This window comes from Labrus bergylta, chromosome 1 (assembly GCF_963930695.1).
Source record: "Labrus bergylta chromosome 1, fLabBer1.1, whole genome shotgun sequence".
In the NCBI taxonomy this organism is placed as follows: Eukaryota; Metazoa; Chordata; class Actinopteri; order Labriformes; family Labridae; genus Labrus; species Labrus bergylta.
The window spans coordinates 6,573,421-6,595,047 of record NC_089195.1 but is presented as its reverse complement, the minus strand read 5'-3'; the positions used below and the strand labels follow the sequence as shown (position 1 = coordinate 6,595,047).

At 37.9% G+C, this 21,627-nt stretch overlaps 2 protein-coding genes across 2 annotated transcripts; both read right to left on the bottom strand.

Annotated features, from left to right (window-relative positions):
- Nucleotides 1-193: 193 nt before the first annotated feature.
- Nucleotides 194-9,848, bottom strand: ccsapa (centriole, cilia and spindle-associated protein a). The gene is made up of 4 exons (XM_020639658.2): nucleotides 9,719-9,848; nucleotides 7,862-8,240; nucleotides 5,650-5,996; nucleotides 194-4,135 (listed from the first exon to the last, which is right to left on the bottom strand). Exons 2-4 carry the CDS (start codon nucleotides 8,211-8,213, stop codon nucleotides 3,956-3,958), a joined length of 879 nt encoding a protein of 292 aa, XP_020495314.1. The 5' UTR covers nucleotides 8,214-8,240; nucleotides 9,719-9,848; the 3' UTR covers nucleotides 194-3,955.
- A 2,055-nt stretch (nucleotides 9,849-11,903) lies between these two features.
- Nucleotides 11,904-17,318, bottom strand: acta1a (actin alpha 1, skeletal muscle a). The gene is made up of 7 exons (XM_020639600.3): nucleotides 17,175-17,318; nucleotides 15,673-15,815; nucleotides 14,909-15,233; nucleotides 14,342-14,503; nucleotides 13,921-14,112; nucleotides 13,603-13,784; nucleotides 11,904-12,274 (listed from the first exon to the last, which is right to left on the bottom strand). Exons 2-7 carry the CDS (start codon nucleotides 15,799-15,801, stop codon nucleotides 12,131-12,133), a joined length of 1,134 nt encoding a protein of 377 aa, XP_020495256.1. The 5' UTR covers nucleotides 15,802-15,815; nucleotides 17,175-17,318; the 3' UTR covers nucleotides 11,904-12,130.
- Nucleotides 17,319-21,627: the final 4,309 nt, after the last annotated feature.

The window sequence follows — 21,627 nt, the reverse complement described above, 5'->3', positions numbered from 1 at the left end:
GATTATTACAGTTTTCTGAGTCAGGCATCTGACAAGTATCCCATATTATGAATTATTATTATCAATCTAATAAACGGAACACAAACAAAGCCTTTTCAAGCAACTAAAGAACTACTGCACCTCTCATATTAAGACCCCTAAACACTGTAACTATGTCTCTTAGCCTCATTTAAATAATGTCAGGACAAATATAAACCATTCAAATAGACTTTTATTCAAGTATGATTTATTCACAGCAAAGTGGAAGAAAATAGAGAAGTTGTGCATGTTTTCAAATACAAATACAGTGAGCAAAAATGTTGTAAACAAGCCTGGTTAAGGAATAAAATCTGATTAAATATTCAGAACATACAATGCATCTTTTTTTTTTTTAATATCACATTCTGTCATTAAAGAGCCACAGCAAGAAAATATAAATCACCTTCAACTGAGCATTTCACGAACTCCTCACGTCATAGCTTCTATTTTTAAATATGGGGTTTTCTACTCAGTAACAATATATTCATGTGATTGTCTGCACGTTTCAACTCTTAAAACTGTTCTCATGAGGCATCTGAATAATTCAAAACACAGCACAAAACCTCCAAAAACATGACAACATATGAACCTCTTCTTTTGAGTCTTCCCTGTTAAACACCAACGTCTCTCTTACACATTTCCTATCAAGACTTCTTTTTAACTTCTAAAGGGATTTCAAATCTTTTGGATCATTTGTGCAGATATGTCACATTCTTACAGATGAAAAAAAACCCTGAAATGTTAAGAGAAGGTTTTAAAAACATCAGTTTTAGTCAAACGTGTCAGACAATATATTAAAGTAAACACTTACAGATACGCATGAGGTGTTCATCATTACAGTACTTCATTGTTTTAGACTGAACCGTGTAACAAAACAAAATGTCTACATATGTGGAGTGAAATCCAAAGAACACAGAAAAGAGTAAGTGATGAGGTTCAGCCGGTGTGTGAAGATCAAGAAACATTCTCAGTGAGTTTAAAATCATTCAGATGTTCAGTATAATCAGAAAATGTACGTAATAATAACAATAGCCCTCAGTTTAATTCACCATGACATCATCAACACATGTATGCAATCTTTAGTTTCATCAAACAATCAGAATACTGGTGAAACAACACAAACGTTCAGTCCTCACTATGACTGTCAGGTGAACTGGATGGAAACAATTTAACGAGTAACAAGGAGCTGAAATATGTTCACATGTATGGACGTATGAACTTTAGTTTACTAAATCCCATCAGGGGACGTAAACACCAAACTGAAACTACTTTCAGAGTCTTAAATGAAAATCTTTCTTTTCTAAGTCTGTCATTTCTCAAAACGTTTTGGTTTCATTTGAAGTCATAATAAAGGCCTACTTACAGCTTCACAATCTGTCATCTCTATTACTGTTTACTTTCATTCTTTCCATGTTCATTAAAGATGTTCAGCCATATTTATCACATTTTATAAATGAGCCAGTTTGATTGAGCAGAACAGATGAGTTATAAATCATATGTTTGAAGACATTAAAATGTGTTCTCTATTGGTTGTAAACATTGTCTCTGTGAAGGTAGGTTAAACCTCAAACAGAGAGGGTTTTTTATGATGCTTTATATCATGTGGGCTGTTATTCCACAATATTTCTTTTTTGTTTTTTAGATTTATATTTGGGCTTTTGTTGTCGAGATAGGACAGTGGATAGAGTCAGTAATCAGTGACAGAGAGAGAGTGGGGAATGACATGCAGGAAAGTAGCAACAGGTCGGATATGAACGCCAGCGCCCCATTCCACAATATTTCTGAATTAATTTTCTGAATGAAGAGCGGTTCTAAAGATTTTCGTCAAGAAGAAAATTGTTATTTACTTACTCATTAAAAACAAAATTGTTCTTTATTATAAATGAGTAGCAGTTAAAGACCATGATTATTATTTAGCATAACAATTTAAAATAATAATGTTTTTACAAATGTGAGAAATATTGAAGTTTATTAGAAATAAAAACAAACAGTTGAATCTGGAAATGACAGACTTGTAAAAGAAGTTGATCCACTGTTCACTGATCACTGTTGATGACGGCCTTAAGGCCCAAATCTTTTTTCTTTAAATTACAATTAATACTTAAAAGAAAGTTTAGACGTTAGCACAGCCGTTTATAGAGAAAAGCACCGTTAGCCTTTAAAGTGATTTCTTATTCATGAAGCTGCATCTTAAAGTTCCAAAGCTGCAAAAATAAACTCAACTCTGAGCTTCTTATCAATATAGTACAGCTTTAAATATATTTAACTCTCAAAATATCTGAAATACTAGTGTTTCTTTTTAATAAATCTTCTGTTTTTTATTGATTACTCTAATCTAAATGTCAAATCTTTGCATCCAAAATAGTCAAATATCAAAAATACATCAGTTTGGTCCTTTCTGCTGTCTTTGAGATATAAAATGGAAACACAGCTGCCTTTTGAGAAAGAAAAAAGAAAATGATGAAATGGCCAAATAAAGCCCAGCAGCAGATGTTTCATGCTCAGAAACTAAAATACATTCAAATATTTATCTGGATGGTTTTTTTTCTTGTTATAAAATCTTAAAAAGAGTTAAATCTATGAAGTTTGATCATAATAACATAACTTAGAGAGTGTATGACATCACCCATACATGAGTTATTTTCTTAACAGTCTTAATTCAGGCTTGGTTTCGATGTGTCAGCTGGGAAGTAGCAGCGGTTTCAGGACTATTTCTGTTGTACATTTCTAAAGTGAGGACATACAGTTACATTAAAGTCTGCAAATAAATGAGATTTTAAATGAAAGTTTCTATTTAAAAGACAGAGTTGGTGTTTGGTTTCCTCTGGACAGCAGTCATTCTCTGAGAAAAGCTGACTCAACAAGAATACCGTCGTCTCGTTCCATCATTATAAAGAACATCTTCAAAGAAGGACTGCTGAGTGGGCAAAGTCAAGAAGTGGGCAGGTTCATTTCAGGTCATCAAGTTTGAGTTACAGTCCTGTTTGTTTTGTGTCTGGATGACTTTCATTTAAGAGCTGGGGGAAAAGATCTTGTTCACCTGATTTATTTGGCCACTTGAGGGCAGCAAACAAGAGGGGAAAGTTTACTATCACTATCATTTATTTTCACTGTTTCTGTGTAGACCAGGTAAGAAGTCCAATATTCACTCAATTGTAGTTTCACAACCTCCATGGTGTCTTAAGCTACACTATGTTTACAAACTGATCTTCAGCTTTTCTGTTTGTTGTTTGGTGATGAGCAGCTGTAAAATGGGTTTTCACGTCTTCTTTTAAAGCCATGCTCAAAAAGTGTTGAAAGTGAAGCATCACATTGAATTATTTTGGCCAGGCCTTGCTCGAAAAAGAGGTCATTTGACCTCAAGCAATTCTGGTAAAATAAAGGTAAAATAAATAAATAAATAATAAATAAAGGTCACTATGAAGCCAAAAGAAGCAGCAGATCAGTCTCTGTAGGTTTGTCTCTCCCAGTGACCCCTTTAATACGGCAATTATTACAGCACTATTCAAGACTCTCTGCATGATAACCAATCATCAAAAGTTCAAAGTGCAGTGAGGTTAGAAGCTGCTAATGGAAAGCTCAAAGTGACTGCTATCTAAAATAAAGACATGTTTGAGTTTAGTGACGTTAGAAGGATGGAAGGTGAGATTTCAGGGGAATTAATGTAAACTTCTATGAAACATAATACTGTATGCTTCTCTGTTGCAAAGTTTAAGCTGAATTTTTCCGCCCACTTCTTGACTTTATCTGTCTGCCACTCTGAAGACTAATAATGAAACCAAACAGGTGTTTTCATTTGATGGACTGTAACCACACTGGCAGTTTTTCTTGTTTTTTTTTCAGCTCAACAAGCCCCTGTTCATCTGTCTGATATTTGCTCTGTATGGAAACATGTTTTTTTTTTTTCAGGGGTCTGATGGGGCGGAGGATCCTTATTCTACCTCAGCCGGGCGGAGAAGCAACGCATATACTCCGTCATCCAGCGGTCATCCACCACCGCGAGCTGCGACCGCCTCATCTTCTCCAGGTCGGCTGATTGAGCCCGCCGGCGGTCCTGGTTTGAGCCCCGCTTGTTGGACTGTCTGCGGGTCTGGACACAGGCGTCGGACGTGTTGCTCTGAGAGGAGAAACCAGAGAGGTGAGGACTCATTTCCGTAAAGCACACCGCTGTTTTATTATTGATGTGTTCAGCTTCACTTCTCTGGTGTCCAGTGATCCAGGTAGAACTGCTCAGACGCACTCTGAACTGAAGCCCCTCATTTCTACATTTGACATCAGCACTCTTTCTTTTTGAATGCTTTCTTCAATCACATTATGCAAACACTTTACAAGAACAGAGGTATATAAAGAGACTTGCAAAAACATGAAATGATGAGGCTGGTGATGTCTGCTGTATTTTGTTTTGGTCAAGTAACAAAAAAAAAAAACACAAAACCTGTTGAGGACATTTGACCTTCTACTGTCTTCTTGTCCATGGCTCCTAGAGCTAGTTCCACTGGCTCCTACTGAAGGCTTTCCAACGTGTACTGCTATGTTTTCTTTAAAGATTTATTTTGGGCTTTTCGTGCCTTTAATGCAGAGAGAGGACAGTGGATAGAGTTGGAAACCAGGGAGAGAGAGCGGGGAATGACATGCAGAGGGGGGCCACGGGTGGAAGTGAACCCGGGCCTACCACTTGAGATGAGAGTCTCAACACATGGGACGCACGCCCTAACCATTGCGCCACCAGCGCACCCCAGCTATGTTTTCTTTGTATTAAAAGGTTGAGCTGATCACTGCAGTTTTGTTTTTTTAGAATGCTGCTCAAACAGAGGTGTACTTGTTGGGGACTGTTGCATTGTCAGATAAATGATATTTGGTATAATCACTTTTAAGAAGTTAGAAGAAAAGACAAAGAACAAAAGCACATTGTGTTTGACAACGTCTGAAGAGTGATATCTTATTGATAACATTGTTTATTTAGGCCCCTTTGTTCAGGAGCCTGACTGACAGCTAAATAAAGGAACGTTTCATAAAGTCATTGTGTTAATGAAATATGAAACGTTTTGTCAAAGGTTAAATTCATCAACGTCTTTGAGATGACCTGTTTATCATGGGATATACAGTTTATGTAAAGACAGTACTTTATGTACTCACTTTGTAACATTTGGATTGTACCAAAGTGATTACACGTATCTTTTCTATTGATAAATCTTTACTGCCATGTTGTTTTGGCTGTAGTTGACTGGATGTCTAAATATTACACTGTAAAACTTGTGTTACTGTGTAAAATCAAAAAATGTAGGAGGATAAAAAACTTGACCATTTTTTAGTCGAGTGGTTTTGCTCCACTCTGTTTTCCCGCTCTCAGCTGATAGGAGTGTGGATCATTTACATGCTTTCAGTATTTAGTGTGACTGTGAACATAGTGAGACACTTTCTTTCTGTTTCAAAGTTTCTGAAACTACACAACAACATGAGAAGTCCATGAATCCAGCTTGGACTTGCTTCTTTCAGAAATACTGATAAAAACAGAAACAGTGATGTGACCAAATGTAAGACGTGAATACCATCCTCACCTTTATCTGCTCATACGGAGCTAATTGCTGTTTATCATAATAAATGTTATTTATGTTGATTTAAATCACTCACATCATTCGGTGTCCTCCTGACCTCCGTCTGTCTCTCGGTCAAGTCCAGTCTGCTGGACGGTCTCCGGTTCTCCTTGGTGATGGTGCTGATAGCGGGCTGGCTCTTGGCTCTTGGGGGTTTGTGGATGACGGCCGGTGTGTCGTCATGGGAGCTGTCACGGTGACTGGGCTTGGACCGAGGGGTACGGCGGCGATGACGTTGCCTCTGTGGCGGGTTTACCGGCTCCCCGTCAGAAGACTGCGTGTCGGCAGGACCGTTGTCCGTCCCTGTGTCGTCTGAGGGTCCGCTGGTGGGAGGAGCTGCCTCCAATGAATTCACGCTGGCTTCTTTCACGCCGTCTTCTAACACTGAGACAGAAACACAACGGACACGCTGCAGGTTAGAGTCACAGAGGAAAGATCGATCAGAGAAACACAACCAGAGTTTTCCAATTGCTCGGTAGGTTGTGAAACGGAATTGCCCTTCTGGGATAAATAAAGTTTTCTGAATCTGGTTTTTAACTGGTTACGATACAGATGGACATTAATAACTATTCCTTTTCATGACCTACAAAACAAAACATTATTTTATTTTTTAGCATCTGTACAGCTGCCTAAAGAGCCATTATTTATCATTTAATGTCAGACAGAGAGGTCAGATCAACTTGTTTTCCTTTCATAAGCTGTTTGTTATTCTATTTTTGTTCATAACACTGAAATCTTGTATTTTATTGTCTCTTAATGTTCATCTCTGTCATAACTTAACTTCACAAACAAAATGTTTCTTTGTTATTATGAAAAAAAAACACTAAACAAAGATGTTCAAGAAAAGAATGTTAAAGAATACTTTGCTAACTTGATTCACGGGAATAAGCAAACATTAAAAAAATGTACTGCTTTGTTCAGTCGCTAAACTTAACTGAATTTAAATTCCTTACAGTTGCTTTAACTAAGTTGCTCCAGGTGAAAACTGCATCGACAGAACTGCACCTGAAATCTGAAATTTTCATTGAGCACATGCAGCAGAGACATCACATCCTAAAATGAACCTCAATCTTACTATAACATCAAAACTCCTGGGTTTGAAAAGGATCATGAACACGAAGAAATTGTTTTTATAGCAATAACATCAATAAAGGAGGATTTCTGGACCACAATATATCTAACCTGCAAAGAGATATTATATCCACTCTTCCTCTGACTCTCTCTCCTGTGTGTACTGCAGCACTGAAGTTAACATTAGAGACACAATCGTTCCTTTATATCTGAGCTCAGAGTCTAAACAGGTCTGATCACTGAACCTTCAGTCCACATATATTTTTAGCTCCAGCCTCTGGCCTTCATGCTGCCAGACCTACATCTCCCTTTGATTAGAATAAATATTTCTAAAGCAGAAGGGAACAGAAGGACAAGTGCAAACCGGACAACCCCACAGAGAGACAGCCTAAAAAGTGTGTTTTCACTCTCAAACACAAAAACTCCGGCGAGAGATAGAAACATACAGTTATGTTTTCTAGATTAAATTGGACACAGTATAAACAAAAGAGTGGAAAAGAAATACAAACAGAAAGGAGAATGACGCAGCTTCATTACGTGAAGGAAGACCAAACCGGTCGTGCTCCGGTTACGTGGTTTATACGTCATCACCCCCTGCTTTCTGGCTCTTGGGTTGACCTCGATCTTTTGGAGTTTTAGACTGTTTTAAACAGGTTAAGTTTTTATTCTGGAGATCCTTTGAGGGGATTTTCAGTGTTTTATTTTTCAAACTATGATTCAAAACATTCAAAAGATTGATTCTTGGTGAATTGAATCAAGGCAGATACATGTTGTTGAGAAGAGTCTTAATGCTGCTGACTTCAGACTGATGGAAGTACACACACACACACAAACATGATTTTGATCCTTCATTGTGATATTTACTTATTTACTTATTAAACTACACAACCTTATACGTTTTCAACTTTTCACATTTTCGTAAAATATTTACAGTGATCAGAGATTCTGGCAGAAAAAGAGTGTGTCTTTCTTTTTGGACACAAAGTCCAGGTCAGGTTCCAACAGAGAAAGCTGAAACTCTTTGCATTGCAGAAGTTTGGATCAGACGTGACTGAGATTTTTGTTTCATGAGATTTTTTTGTTTTTGATTCATCAGTTTTTCTAGCTGGTGTCAAATTAGTAAATAAACGTTTAGTTTTATCAATAAGAGTTGTCAGATTAGATTTCAGTTTCCTCACCTGTAGGTGATGCAGCGTCTATCTCTGCCTCCTCCTTCACCCCCTCCTCAGCATCCACGCTCTCACTGGGCTTTTTTGGTGCAGGGCTGGCCTGCCTCAGCTTCCCCTCCGACGACGTCGGTGGTGGAAGGGACAGGGGGGCCACTTTGTTCCTGGTCAGCCTTGGAGTGGACAGTCCACTGGATTCGGAGCCGCTGTCCCAACCCTCCCAGAACCAGGGCTTGTGGGAATGCTCAATCACTCGTCGGGTTAGACGGTACTTCAGGGAGTCCTCGTAGCATTTAGAGAACGTGTCCCATCGGGGATCTCTGAACTTCTTCATGTACTCCGTCCGGATCTTCTTGGTCACCATGGCTCTTGTTATTGCTCGTGGCTGGTTCTGTAAACGGTTAAGACAAGCAGAAGAAATCAGATGAAGACATTAAAAAGGGCTGTAAAAAACCTTTAACAGGGCGGTTCCTTAATGTATAACGAGTACAACATATTAATACCTGTTTCAATGCCACAACAATAGGTAACCAATATTAAGTATTTTCTTGTTTTTCATCACCAAAATTAGCAAGCAGTCTGCTCATTGTCTTTATTGCACAAATGTGTTGCCAACGTTTGCGCAATTTCGGCAGTACTCTCTCTCTTTCTCTTGTGTCAGCTTTTATTTAGAAATATGACTGAAGATCTGACCTCTTTTTTAAGCTTTGGTACCTTTTGATATTATTGATCAATAAAATGCCAGAGATTTGTATCATTTTAAAAAAAACATGTGGTATCAAAAAGTATTGATGAGTCAACCTGTATCAACCTTGGTAAATATATTGTAAGTTATTACAATAAGCATACAAATTGTTATGATAAGAGTTTATATTTTCATTTTGCACAATAAAAAAACAAATAATAACAAATCACTCGCTGGCTTAGAGAGAGAGAGAGTATTTGTGCAATTTAGACAGCGAGTGTGTGCAGGAGTTTTTGGTAACGCAAAACAAGAAAATACACAATACTGAAAGCCTAAGACACAAATAATTATTGTTTGATTTTATAATAAAATCAAATTGTAGGTTTTAAAATCTGGTTTTGGGACATAAAACCACTTGGATGTATTAAATTAGAAGGGATTGTTCTAAAAGCACTGCAGGTGTAACATACAGTAGAATAATACATCCTACTGTATGTTACACCTGCAGGCCTTCGTGACGTCACTGTGACAGGTGAGGTCAACCTGTAAGCCCAGCCCACCTCCCCTTCTCAACAGATTACAGGCTGAGCAGAGGATGATTGAGGCTTATTATAGACTTACGACTGAGTGTACAATTTCTGCTCTTCCTCATACTACACGACCGACATCAGACCATCTGTACGGACTTCTCCCGCCTACACACATTCTTCATTTTATTTATTTATTCTAAAAACGTATAGGCTATATATAAATACATGTATTTGACTGAGCTGACCTATATCTGATCCCATGGGGGGGAAATGGATCAAAATAGCCAAAATGCGAATTATTGCTAATTTACTGGTGTATTTCAGCCTCTAGCTGAGCGTCTTATTTAAAGCTCATACATTCAGCTGTCACACCCCACACCATACCGTTGTTATTTCATGGGTTTGACTCTTATTCCTACAACATGGACGTTTTTAAAAGCCGTCTTTTGCCTGTTTAGAGTGAAAAAAATTGCATCCTAGAGTGAATATTTTGAGTTTTACAAATATAGTTATCGATGAAAAGGCTATATTCATATTCACAGCCCCTCACCTGCCTGCCTTCAGTTCGCTTTAAACAACACGGTGAGTCCATCAAACGTGAGGCTCACGGTTCCGGTGTGGCTGCTCGTTTAATGTCTCATTAAATGTACTCACCCAGACCTCATTCCAGAGGACAAGTGATCATTTACAAGCCCAGTGTTTCCCTCTGTCCCGCGGTCAGATGGCTGGCATCGCTCCGCTCCGCAGACTGACAGCTAACAAACAACGAGAGCTACAAGACAAGTTACCTGACGTACAATAACACCTTCCGACGTAGACTATCAAAATAAAATCTGCGAATTAAAAATAAAAGGCCTCGGTGTGTGGTGGGATAGAGTACGGAGGAACGAAATGAAAATCACATGATTTATTGTCCTTCAGTTTTGCCCTTGGACTTTGAATTGAAGGATTTGACAAAATTAACAGACATTAGATTTACAAGCTACACTAGACTTGATAATGACTGTCATGTCTTCTCTTCAGAAAAATTGTAATATTTCTTGCAGGTTTTTTTTGGGGGGAGGGGGCAATTTATATATGCATTTTTTGTATCCCCTGAGGATAATATCGTATGCGCACATTACAATTAACTTGTGCCGCAAGATATTTATCTGGTTCCAACAAGTTATCTTCTAACTTGTGCGCACAAGATTTTAATTTGTATTTTTTGGAACTTCAGGGTCTCCATAACATTTTGACATGGTTTGCAGGCCCGGAAAAAGAACAGGCCTTTTATGCTGTTAAACGTAAAAGAAGAATAGAAGAAAAAACAAATACTTAAATTACCAAAAGGTGATAACTCCTCATATTCAGAATAACATGTTTAATTTTACAATTATGACTATAATATGATTTGATTATTTTTAGCGATACCTCCATAACAAACACCCCTTTAATGCTGCAGATGGTAAAGTTTAAGATGAGTTCAATACATTTCCACCTGACTCACTGCTTATTTTATCATTTAACAGAAATTGTGTAATCGTGACTTTCTGAAACAAAAATAATGACAGTGTTGAGGAAATGACTAAGAACTTGACTTCACACAAGAATGATTCAGGAGACTCAGTAAGTTGAAGAAAGTTTATACATACAAGAATATATACATACAAGAATACTCCGGAGCAGAGATGGAGTAACAGAACACGTCTGATGCCAATTCTGCCAGACTCTCCCATTGCTTTGCTATATATGAAAAAGACATTATTGATGTCAGGGTCATATTAACCCACCTAAACTAGTCTGTGATGGCTAGGACAATTTGGAGCAGACACTGAGTCTACCAAACAACCTTGCAGATAAAGGGGAAGACCCTTGACACACTAAGCTGTCCTTGCTTCTCTAGTGGCTGAACTCAGATCTGACTGACATCAGAGAACAGTGAATAAACATAATGATGTCTGTACATTTGAATCTAAACAGGTACAAAAATTCCACCACAGATAGATGGTTGTAAAAAATAGCTTTTTAATAGTATTTATTCTGAAAGGGTACCACTTCCGGTGAAAACCTAATTGCCTCAGTTTAACTTGACATAGCAGAGCAGAAATTGTAGTAATAAAAAATGGGCTGGTTAAACGCACATCACGTAGGTGCAGGGCAACAAAAACAGCAGAGAGAAGATATTCAGATACGCCCGACACACTTGTTCAAATGCCACAAAAAGTTTTTATGTAATTAAAAAAGGTTTTGACAAAAGGAAATAAGATAATAAGAACAAGAAATATGATTTTCGTTGAAGATGCAGAGAACGCAACGCGCATGTGTGATCGCCCTCTCTCTCTCTCTCTCTCTCTCTCTCTGCTGTGATGACAACAGGTGAAATGAGAAAGATCAGACTCAGACTGATTAAAACAATAAAAGTGACTTTCTCCTTCAGAGATAGCGATCCTTAATAAGCTGTCAAAGCGGAGACTTGGCAGCAGGAAACGGATAATAACAACTCTCTTTTAAATCGTGATAATGTTTAGTTTGGCACAGTGTTTGTTTTGGAGCTTTAAGAGCTTCATAGATGTTATGAAGGATCTGGTTTCACTCATTTGTCGAGATTCAGAGCAGTGAAGTAGGGTTTTAGTGGTTGATGGCTTTCATTATTTTTATATGTTTGAAGTCTCTGTTCATAATCTTTCAGTAGCTCATGAGTGTCAAACGTTTTGTCTTTATAGTCAGTATGAAAAACTTTTACTTTGCCTGATTACTTATTTCCTCAATTGATATATGAAAACCCATACAATAAAATTCAAACTCTTTATTTTTTTAGACTTGTGTTCAAACTGGAAATAACAGACAGTATTCTTACTTGAAAATAAAAGGATTTTATTTCTTTGGTCTTTGGGAGTGTGTTGTACCTCAAAGCCAACACTTACTTCACTCATACACACACTGGACAACATTAACATTCAAAGAAATCACATACATAACAGAAGGAATAAATAACATATGTACAGGTAAGGCAGTGGTCTGAGTATCAGAGCTGTGGGACAGCGGTGTCTTGTAGATCCTGGAGCAGTTTTTGGGTCTTTGTGTTTAGAAGCACTTGCGGTGGACGATGCTGGGACCGGCCTCATCGTACTCCTGTTTGCTGATCCACATCTGCTGGAAGGTGGAGAGAGAGGCCAGAATGGAGCCGCCGATCCAGACGGAGTATTTACGCTCAGGAGGGGCAATGATCTGCAAAAGAGAAAGAAATCAGGTTATGTGATTGTCTGATAGCTCACAAAGTAATCATAACTAAAAGAGTAATGATATCAATGCCTCTCAGTCACTAGCTTTTAAATGCAATTATTTTGATATTTTACTTCAAATATTCTGGATTGCATTTAATAACAATAATACATTTATAGCCTATCACACTTTATTTTGAAGCTAATCTCAAAGTGACACATAACTAAACATAATTTAGGTAACAAAGAAATATATTAAGCTGTTTTAGTTTAGACATCAAAAAAACTTCACTCCATCTTTGAACAACTTTTAATCATATGACATCTTTTACTATTTTTATTTAATTTTGACATTAAAACATAAACTAAATAATATAACATAGAGCTAGGGAAATGTCATCTGTATTTAGTTTATTCATTCAACTGTTGTTGGTCGCCAGGAAAATTAAGTAGTTATTGTTTCAGAAATCAATAACCATTGATGTCATTATCAAACAAAAATGCAAAAATGAATAAGTCCTTTTTTCATTCTAATCTGAATATTGTTGACTTTTAAAACAGTTAGATATAACATGCATAAGCTTTACATCTGATAAAATACCTTTTCTCTAATTTCTGACATTTAATAGAGAAACAGGTGTTGAAATTAATAACATGATTCTTATATAGTTGCAGCCCTAACCTATATGTTGTTGTTTTTGTTTTGGGTAGAGGGAACCAGGTTATTTTCTCCTTCCTCTACACTATATGGCCATAACTATGCAGACACCCCTGTTTATATTGTAGATGAATTGTTGTCCTTGTTGGTTGCTGATCAAGTGATTTAAAAAAATGTCTAGTTCTTTATAGGATATGAAAAACAAATGAATAATACAATATAAAGCTCCAGAAATGTACTTTTCGTAAGTTTAGTCTGTCGACTATTGTTTTAAAGGTAAACATTTTTGCTTAAACTCGTATCAGACCTGTTCAAGTTTAAGGCTTAAACTCACTTTAAAAGCCCCCAGTTGAAAACGACACAATGTTAGTTTGGGTTAGTTTGTGGTCATCTTATTCTACATTATATGGCCAAAAGTATGTCATCATCTCTGCTTAAAAATAAATGGTATTCATTGATAGTTGTTAAAGAGCTTTATGGCCTTCATAAAGCCCTTCAATTTGAACTTGATGGCCAACTTAAAGCCAGACCTCATTTTAAAACCTCCTTAATGCTCTTGTGGCTGACAGGCACCACAATCTGGTGTAAAGCCTTTCCTCCATAGTGTCTTTACCATTTTTAAACTCTCCTCTGACTCTCACAAATCCACTCACACGTTATCTGAATGTTTGCCGTACCTTGATCTTCATGGTGCTGGGAGCCAGAGCTGTGATCTCTTTCTGCATGCGGTCAGCAATACCCGGGTACATGGTGGTACCACCGGACAGCACATTGTTGGCATACAGGTCCTTACGGATGTCGATGTCACACTTCATAATGCTGTTGTAGGCCGTTTCATGGATACCAGCGGACTCCATACCTGATCAGGAGCAGGACAGATAGTTTTAGCTTACATGGAGTGAGAGTTCACTTTATGTTATTCAACCTTTGAGCGATCCCCCCCACACACACACAAAATAAGCAGAAATCTGCAGAAATCAGTTTTCAATAAGTACCGATGAAGGAGGGCTGGAACAGGGTCTCAGGGCAGCGGAAACGCTCATTGCCAATGGTGATGACCTGACCATCGGGCAGCTCGTAGCTCTTCTCCAGGGAGGAGGAGGAGGCGGCTGTGGCCATTTCATTCTCAAAGTCCAGAGCCACATAGCAGAGCTTCTCCTTGATGTCACGCACAATCTCACGTTCAGCTGGAAACAGAGAGTAAAAATCAGACTGTGCCCAAAATAATGGCGAGATTCAATTGGAAGGTAACACAAATGAGCTGCTGTTAAGCGGTCAAATAGTAAAATCTCAGAAGTTCACAAACAGGATTCTTTATATTTTTTGTCAGACTTACAGAAGGAAAAAGAAAAATGTCAAATCAGCTCCAATGTTGCTGCAGTATTTTTTAAAAGATAAAGTCGAACTGCTTTTTACCGGTTGTGACGAAGGAGTAGCCACGCTCTGTAAGGATCTTCATGAGGTAGTCGGTCAGATCTCGACCAGCCAGGTCCAAACGCATGATGGCGTGAGGCAGAGCGTAGCCCTCATAGATGGGCACATTGTGGGTCACACCATCACCAGAGTCCAGAACAATACCTGAGAGCAGAAACAGGAGGGTTACATCTGAGCTTAAAGGCAGGCAATACTCTAATTTACCATTTCTGTCCCAGTGTCTGGATGATGATAACATACTACACTCTAATATTTATCATGATATTTTGCTTTATCTGCAAGGAAAAGAAGCTAAACTGTCCTCATTATATTTAAAGGTCAAACATAGGTTTTAATTTATACTGGGATTTGATAGAAATGCCACAATTCACTATGTGTATTGACAACACTCATAAACATGCTAACCATTGTTTCCCATCCAAAGGGAAAATAATATTTATCTCTCAAAATTAAAAATCTCTGCATTACAAATGTATACATATGTTGAAATGTAACTGCTTAAATTTTAATTCTTGCACACATTGTAGATTGTTTGCATCAATGACTCACCAGTGGTACGACCAGAGGCGTACAGGGACAGCACGGCCTGGATGGCGACGTACATGGCGGGGACGTTGAAGGTCTCAAACATGATCTGAGTCATCTTCTCCCTGTTGGCTTTGGGGTTGAGTGGGGCCTCTGTCAGCAGGGTGGGGTGCTCCTCGGGGGCCACACGCAGCTCATTGTAGAAGGTGTGGTGCCAGATCTTCTCCATGTCGTCCCAGTTTGTGATGATGCCGTGTTCGATGGGGTACTTCAAAGTGAGGATGCCCCTCTTGCTCTGAGCCTCATCACCCACATAAGAGTCCTTCTGACCCATACCGACCATCACACCCTGAGGGGAGGAGAAGGAGCCGTTTACAATTTGAAGTCCATTTAACTCAAGTATCAGAGCTTTATAACCAAAACATTTTCAGCTGTTCTGCCTACATCAGGGTGATACATTTGAATGCAGATAAAACTTATTATAGCTAAGCTATTTCAGCTGATTTTCGTAGTCTGATAATTGGATGACAGTTTGGTCAACTGGGACCTTTTCTGACAGAAATCAGTGAAATTTAATCATCCTGTGGTAAATAGATGTGGTAAGTTTCCTTCTCATTTCCACCTGCTTGATTAAGATAAATAACCTAAATCATTAACAAAAAAGTTCATCAACTTTTTGAGCTTTTCCAGTCAGAAACAAAACTCCAGGAGTTTGACATTCAGATGGTGTGTGTTTCCACAGAGTGAGTTGGTAGGAATAGACGGTCTGACATCGCTTTATGGTGTACCTGGTGACGGGGGCGGCCGACAATGGAGGGGAACACAGCCCTGGGAGCATCGTCTCCAGCGAAACCAGCCTTGACCAGGCCAGAGCCATTGTCACACACGAGGGCAGTGGTCTCATCGTCGTCACACATGTCTGCAGGTTAATCTGAAAGAGGGAGTCAGAGGTAACAAACTGTAAAGCAGAAACACACTTCTGAAGCAAGTCATTTTTCTGAAATGTGTTATGGTAGTGCCACGTTTCCTCGTTCAGCTGCTGACAGAACTCCTATAATTACCACATGATGACACAAATAACTCAACAAAGAGGAAAACTAGTATTTCCTCTACAACCCAAGATGTGAGATGTTTAGTTGCACAGACCATGACATTTTTTTATCCCCATAGTAATAGCTATTTTTTAATAGTAAATCTATGACTGTATCATAAGTCTGTAGTTTAACAATGCTGTTGCTACAAAACTATGTACACCTTGATTCTACATTTTATTATCTATGATCAAAGCACATAACTTGTTTACATTTGGGAAAACTACACCAAAGTGCAAAAAATAGCGGATTCCCTTCACTATTAATTCATTTGCTGAAGTAACTTGTTTTGTTATCTTTAACTAGAGACAGATTATTCATTTGTTATTCTGTCTTGGAATGTTTTTCAACACTAATAATAGAAAAGGCTATTGACTGCAACTCACTCTTAAATTGCTTCCCTGTGTCTGGATTATGTTTTCTATAAACTAAAGGACAGTTATCCAACACAATACAGTTAAATTAACAAATCACGAACAAAAACACCATAATAACCTTCATTTAGTGTAATGATGCCTTCAAGTGTTCCTCATAAACCCCTTTACTAAACCTTAGATTGCAAACACTCTTATTTTCTCAATGTTTTTTCACTGTTCTATTACCTTTTGCCTATTATTTCACTTCACACATTTCGATTGATTGTTTATATTGTTCAAAATGTGTTAAGTAATCAATGGAAGACGAAAAATAATTTTGATAAAAGCCTACTGAGAAAATGTGTTGAAAATGGATTCTTTTCTTGCTAAATTAAAAAATAAATGAATGAAAAACGAAAGGCAGGTTAAAGCAAAATTTGTTCTATTAAGACTAGACTATAGGCTATTGTGTGACATGGATGCAAAAATAAAAACAAATCACCAAATTATTGACCCTCATTAAAAAAAATGGTATTCTGGTGTTATAGAAACTCCGATTATCCTAATCCCTCGAAATTTCCAAATATCCGAAAACCCCTGAATGCAGCAGGTCTGGCTGCCTCACAGGAAGTTTTTCGTTGCCTGTCACAGCAACAGTGGCTTTCTCTCCCTGCTGAAGGTGAACAGACTGCCAGCTACAGTTCACTGCCAACTTTCAATCCGGATTTTTCCCAATCTGTTTCACACACCTAAATTTACACACCTGACTGCATTAACTAAACACTTAATTCCAACTCTCTCCATCCACCCTGCCCATCAGGAGCGTCCATCCAAGCTGCTTACCTCTACTTGTCTCCGGCTGTCAGTGAGGAGCTTTACCCGCTGCTGGTTCCAGCTGAAAGGAGGTGACAGGCAGCGACCACCGGGGTCTTTATATACCCCTCTTTCCCCTCCGTACCACCCGGAGAGTGTTTTTTTCTTCGCCCCAGACAACCGACTGGAATGTCCGAGTATTCGGCAGGAATTCGACCGGCTGTTCGTCCATACATGGTGGCGCGGGAGGGTGGCCGGGCAGGGCCATATATGGAGAGGTAGCCCCCGCGAGGCAGTGGTGGAGCTCTCGAGCCCGTGTATGGAGCGAGATCAGACCGAGGCACCGACCGTTAGACGGGTGTGGAGGTGTGGAGTAGTCTACTACTTCACACACCCATTCAAAAGTATTACCTTATTTATTTATTTAAGCTTTGATTTTTAATTTTTAAGCTTTGAAATACAAATATTTTTTTTGTTTGTGTTGGTTTTAGTATTTATTTAGCCTATCGTCTTTGTTAATTTAATGTAATTTAATTATTTTTTTTTTTATTACACAAAAAAACCATAAACATAATAGATCAATGGAAAAACAGACAGTACATAATGATTAGTTAATTAACAAACTACACATTTTGAAAGACATGTGCTGGAGGAGCCAAATAAACCCAGAGGGGCTTGTCGAGAAACATGTAACACAGAGACATATTATTAATGTAGTCCAAGCAAAAACAATAAAGCTAACAAGAACACATACTCAATAAGGTGTAAAAGAAAGCAAAACAAGAAAGAGACAAATTACATTTTTAAATTTCATCCTTTTTTTTCATTTAGCCTATCATTCATCACTAGGCCAATGCCAAAAAATCCACTTCCTCTGTAAATATTACAACTATCTCGCCTAAATCTTGTGTATATGGCAGCCTGAGCCTGAACAATATATCATCCCCTTCACACTCTTCATTGCATTATTGTCTCGTTGCGATTGTTGTGTTTTAAATATAGGCTGTAGCCTATTAAACTTTGTATCCATAGGCCTGTAAGTAGTAGTACAGTATTTTTCAGTTTTAGGTAAATGTTCTTGCATGGGCGGTTCTAGGCAGGGGCCAACAGGGGCCAGTGCCCCTGTAACACTGAGCTTGGTCCCCCCTGTGGCCACCCTTCCAAAAGGAAGAGCCCCCCTCAAAACACATTCACAGTATTTGACTCACAATCTAGTATTAAATTCAGTTACTGAAACAAATATAAATCATGGTATTTAATGATGAAATGAATGTTTATATAAATTTTTAAAGCATCTTTGTCTATCTTTCACCTGGGTTTAATGTTCCCCTCTGACAAAACAACTTGCCCCAGTTTGGCCCCTTCAGTAAAAGTGGTCTAGAATCACCAGTGTTCTTGTCTTTTTTTTGAAGCAATACAAAACTGGTATCTTGTTATTTTCTTAACTCAGCAGTGACCGCACTTTTAGGATTCTTGATTCCTAACATCCTATCAGCTCTAAAATTGTGTATTTTCTTTGAATCTCAAACAAAAACATCAGCAGCTGAGCAACATTAAGGCTTCAATTTCAAAAACAAGAGGGTCAGGACCTCCAGCACACCAGACAGCTGCAGCCTGAAGACTGAGACAGGATTCCTCTGAGAGACAAACACTGAGCCAACAGACCCGGCTGTGTTTATCCAACTGTTCACTGAGGTGTGGAGATTGGCAGAGCTGCGGATCAGAGTGGCTGAGTAAGACTGAAATGAAATATGACGAGACTGAAACTCTGGCAGGAGGCTGAAGTCATCAATCTGAAGAAGGAAGTTGATGCAACCAAAGCATTTGGTGAGAAATATCTTCCCTTTTACAGACTCAACATCTCATCTAGAGCACAAATAATAATATGTTTAACATACCCTTCTGGAATTTATTTGACCATGCTTTAAAAAAACATGCCAAAACTAGCAAACTATCTGTGCTTTGTGAATCTTATCATGTTTCTTGAACTACTGCCATGGTTTTATAAAATGTTGTCTACTTATGTGTGGAATCATCTTGTTTTGTGAAATGTTGTTTTTTTACCTTAACGACCACCATTGTAATGAAGAACATTCAATAAAATATTCATGTTTACTTTGAGTTTTGGACAGATTCAATTTGAATCTGTTTCTCAGTCCTGCAGGTCTGGTTTGATTTTTACTGAACTCATGTTTTGATTGATTTACTTGAACTTATTATTGTGTCATGCACAGATAATATACCCAACCCCAAAACTAATGATTAAATGTAACTATTATTTCACTGATATAACCGTTAATTTCAGAGACTTCTGCTCTGAGCAGAGAAGATAAATCTATGACGTTACAGTAACAATCTTAGGAGAGATGGGCTTAAATATCATTACTCTGGGCAGCTTTAATTATTTCACTGATATAACCCTATTATTATCCGTATAAAACATTTAGATCCTAAACAAAATACTGACTTTTTTTTTAAATTTCTAAATATCCTCAAACTATCCGAATAGCCTTCCTAATGAAACTTCAAAAGACATTGTTCCTGCCCTTTAACAAACAAAACACAGGCTTATAATGACAATGCAGATGTTTTTAGTATCCTTTTATGACTAATGGTTATTACTTGTTGTTATCCTTTTAAGACCAGACACATGTTTTGTTTGTGAAATTTGGTATCTTGAAAGGATATGAAAAAATTATATATTTTAAAAATGCCTTTAATTTTGAATGTTTGACTTATACAAAGGGAGTTAGCAAAATAACCTGTATAGTGCTGTATGATATACAGTAACTAATCGATTTTTATTAAATACCAGTTTTTTAAAGACTCCGTTCTGATGTCCCTGTCTTTTTAAGCTTTGTCTTTGCAGTTATAACAGAGCAGTAAAGCAGAGTTGATGTCCCTAATCTAACTTACTTACATTATTTTTAGGTGAGCTACACCCTGAAAGGATCCCTGTCAGGGTGACAGTCAGTGAGCCAAGAAACACAAATCTATTTATAACCAACATCTGTCCCTCGTCACTAAACAGGAGTAAGTGTCGACTAATGCAGGCCAGCTCCTGGAGTCTGCAGGCTCACGTTTCTGGAACTCTACAGCTGATGGCTGTGATATAACACTGCAAGAACTGGATCGGCGGCCAACACTTGTTAATGGTTCCAGAATTACCTGTCTGATAGATCACAGTGTGTAAAGCCTGGAACTTTTCAGTCTGCGTTTCTGTCATTAACAAAAGGCGTTCCACAAGGGTCAGTTCTGGGCCCTATGTTATTCTTAATCTATATTAAAAATGTTGTTTCGTGTATCACGGACTGTGACATTCATCTTTAAGTGGACGATATTGTACTGCATTGTTCTGCTGAGTCTGTACAGTTTGCTGTAGAGAAACTGCAATGTGCTTTTTATATTTTGCAGACGGCGTTTATCGGCTTAAGACTGGTCATAAACGCCAGTAAAACCAAGTATATGATCTTCTCAAAAGCCAAAGATATTGTTTTTAACAGTCTACAATCCACACTCAATGGCAGCAGTATTGAAAGGGTCAGAGAGTAAATAAATATGGCATTTGGCTGGACGAATCTTTTACTTTTAAACATCATGTGGAAAGTCTCACTAGCAAACTTCAGCAGAAACTTGGAGAAACTTTCTAGTTAAGTTCTCTCCTGATTGTAGGAAACTTATCGTTGAAGCTGTCTTTATGTCAGTGCTTGATTACGGCGATACCATCTATAGTCATGCCTCTGCTTCAACTCTTAAAACCCTAGATTCAGTTTATCACTCTGCTCTTAGATTCATAACCGGAGACCACTATAACACTCATCAGTGTATTCTCTATAGCAAAGTTGGCTGGTCTTCTCTGTCACAGAGGCGTGATAATCACATGTATGTCTTTATGTATAAATCTGTTATTGGACATACACCATCTTATATAACATCTCTGCTGAACTGCACCATCGGGCCCTACCACACTCGCTTTACTGTCTATTGCTCCAAGTCCCGCGGGTTTACTTTGACATTGCAAAATCCGCTTTTAGCTTTTTAGCTCCAAAAATGTGGAACAATTTACAACACTCTTAAGATTGACACTCTTGTTTCTCTTGGGCAGATTAAGACAAAGATCTCAAACCACTTTACCACAGTGTTTAATTGTTTGTAATGAGAATCATCCTGACCTGTCTTTGTTGTTTTATTTGTGCCCTTTTGTTTATTTTTGATCTGTATCTCAACATCATTGTAAATGAGGGAAACCTCAATGATTTTCAAGGCTGAAATAAAGGTTTTTAATGCATAAAATATTTGATTGATTTGGATATTTTTGACACTGAGCACAAAGCACTGACCCTGTAAAAATAAAACAGTTCAGCAACTGAATACATTAAAATCATTTAATGATTAAAACAAAATACTTTATGTATAATTATTCATGATTTATTTTGTGACAGTCTGGATCATTATTCTCTGCAAATTATTCTCAATTTGTACC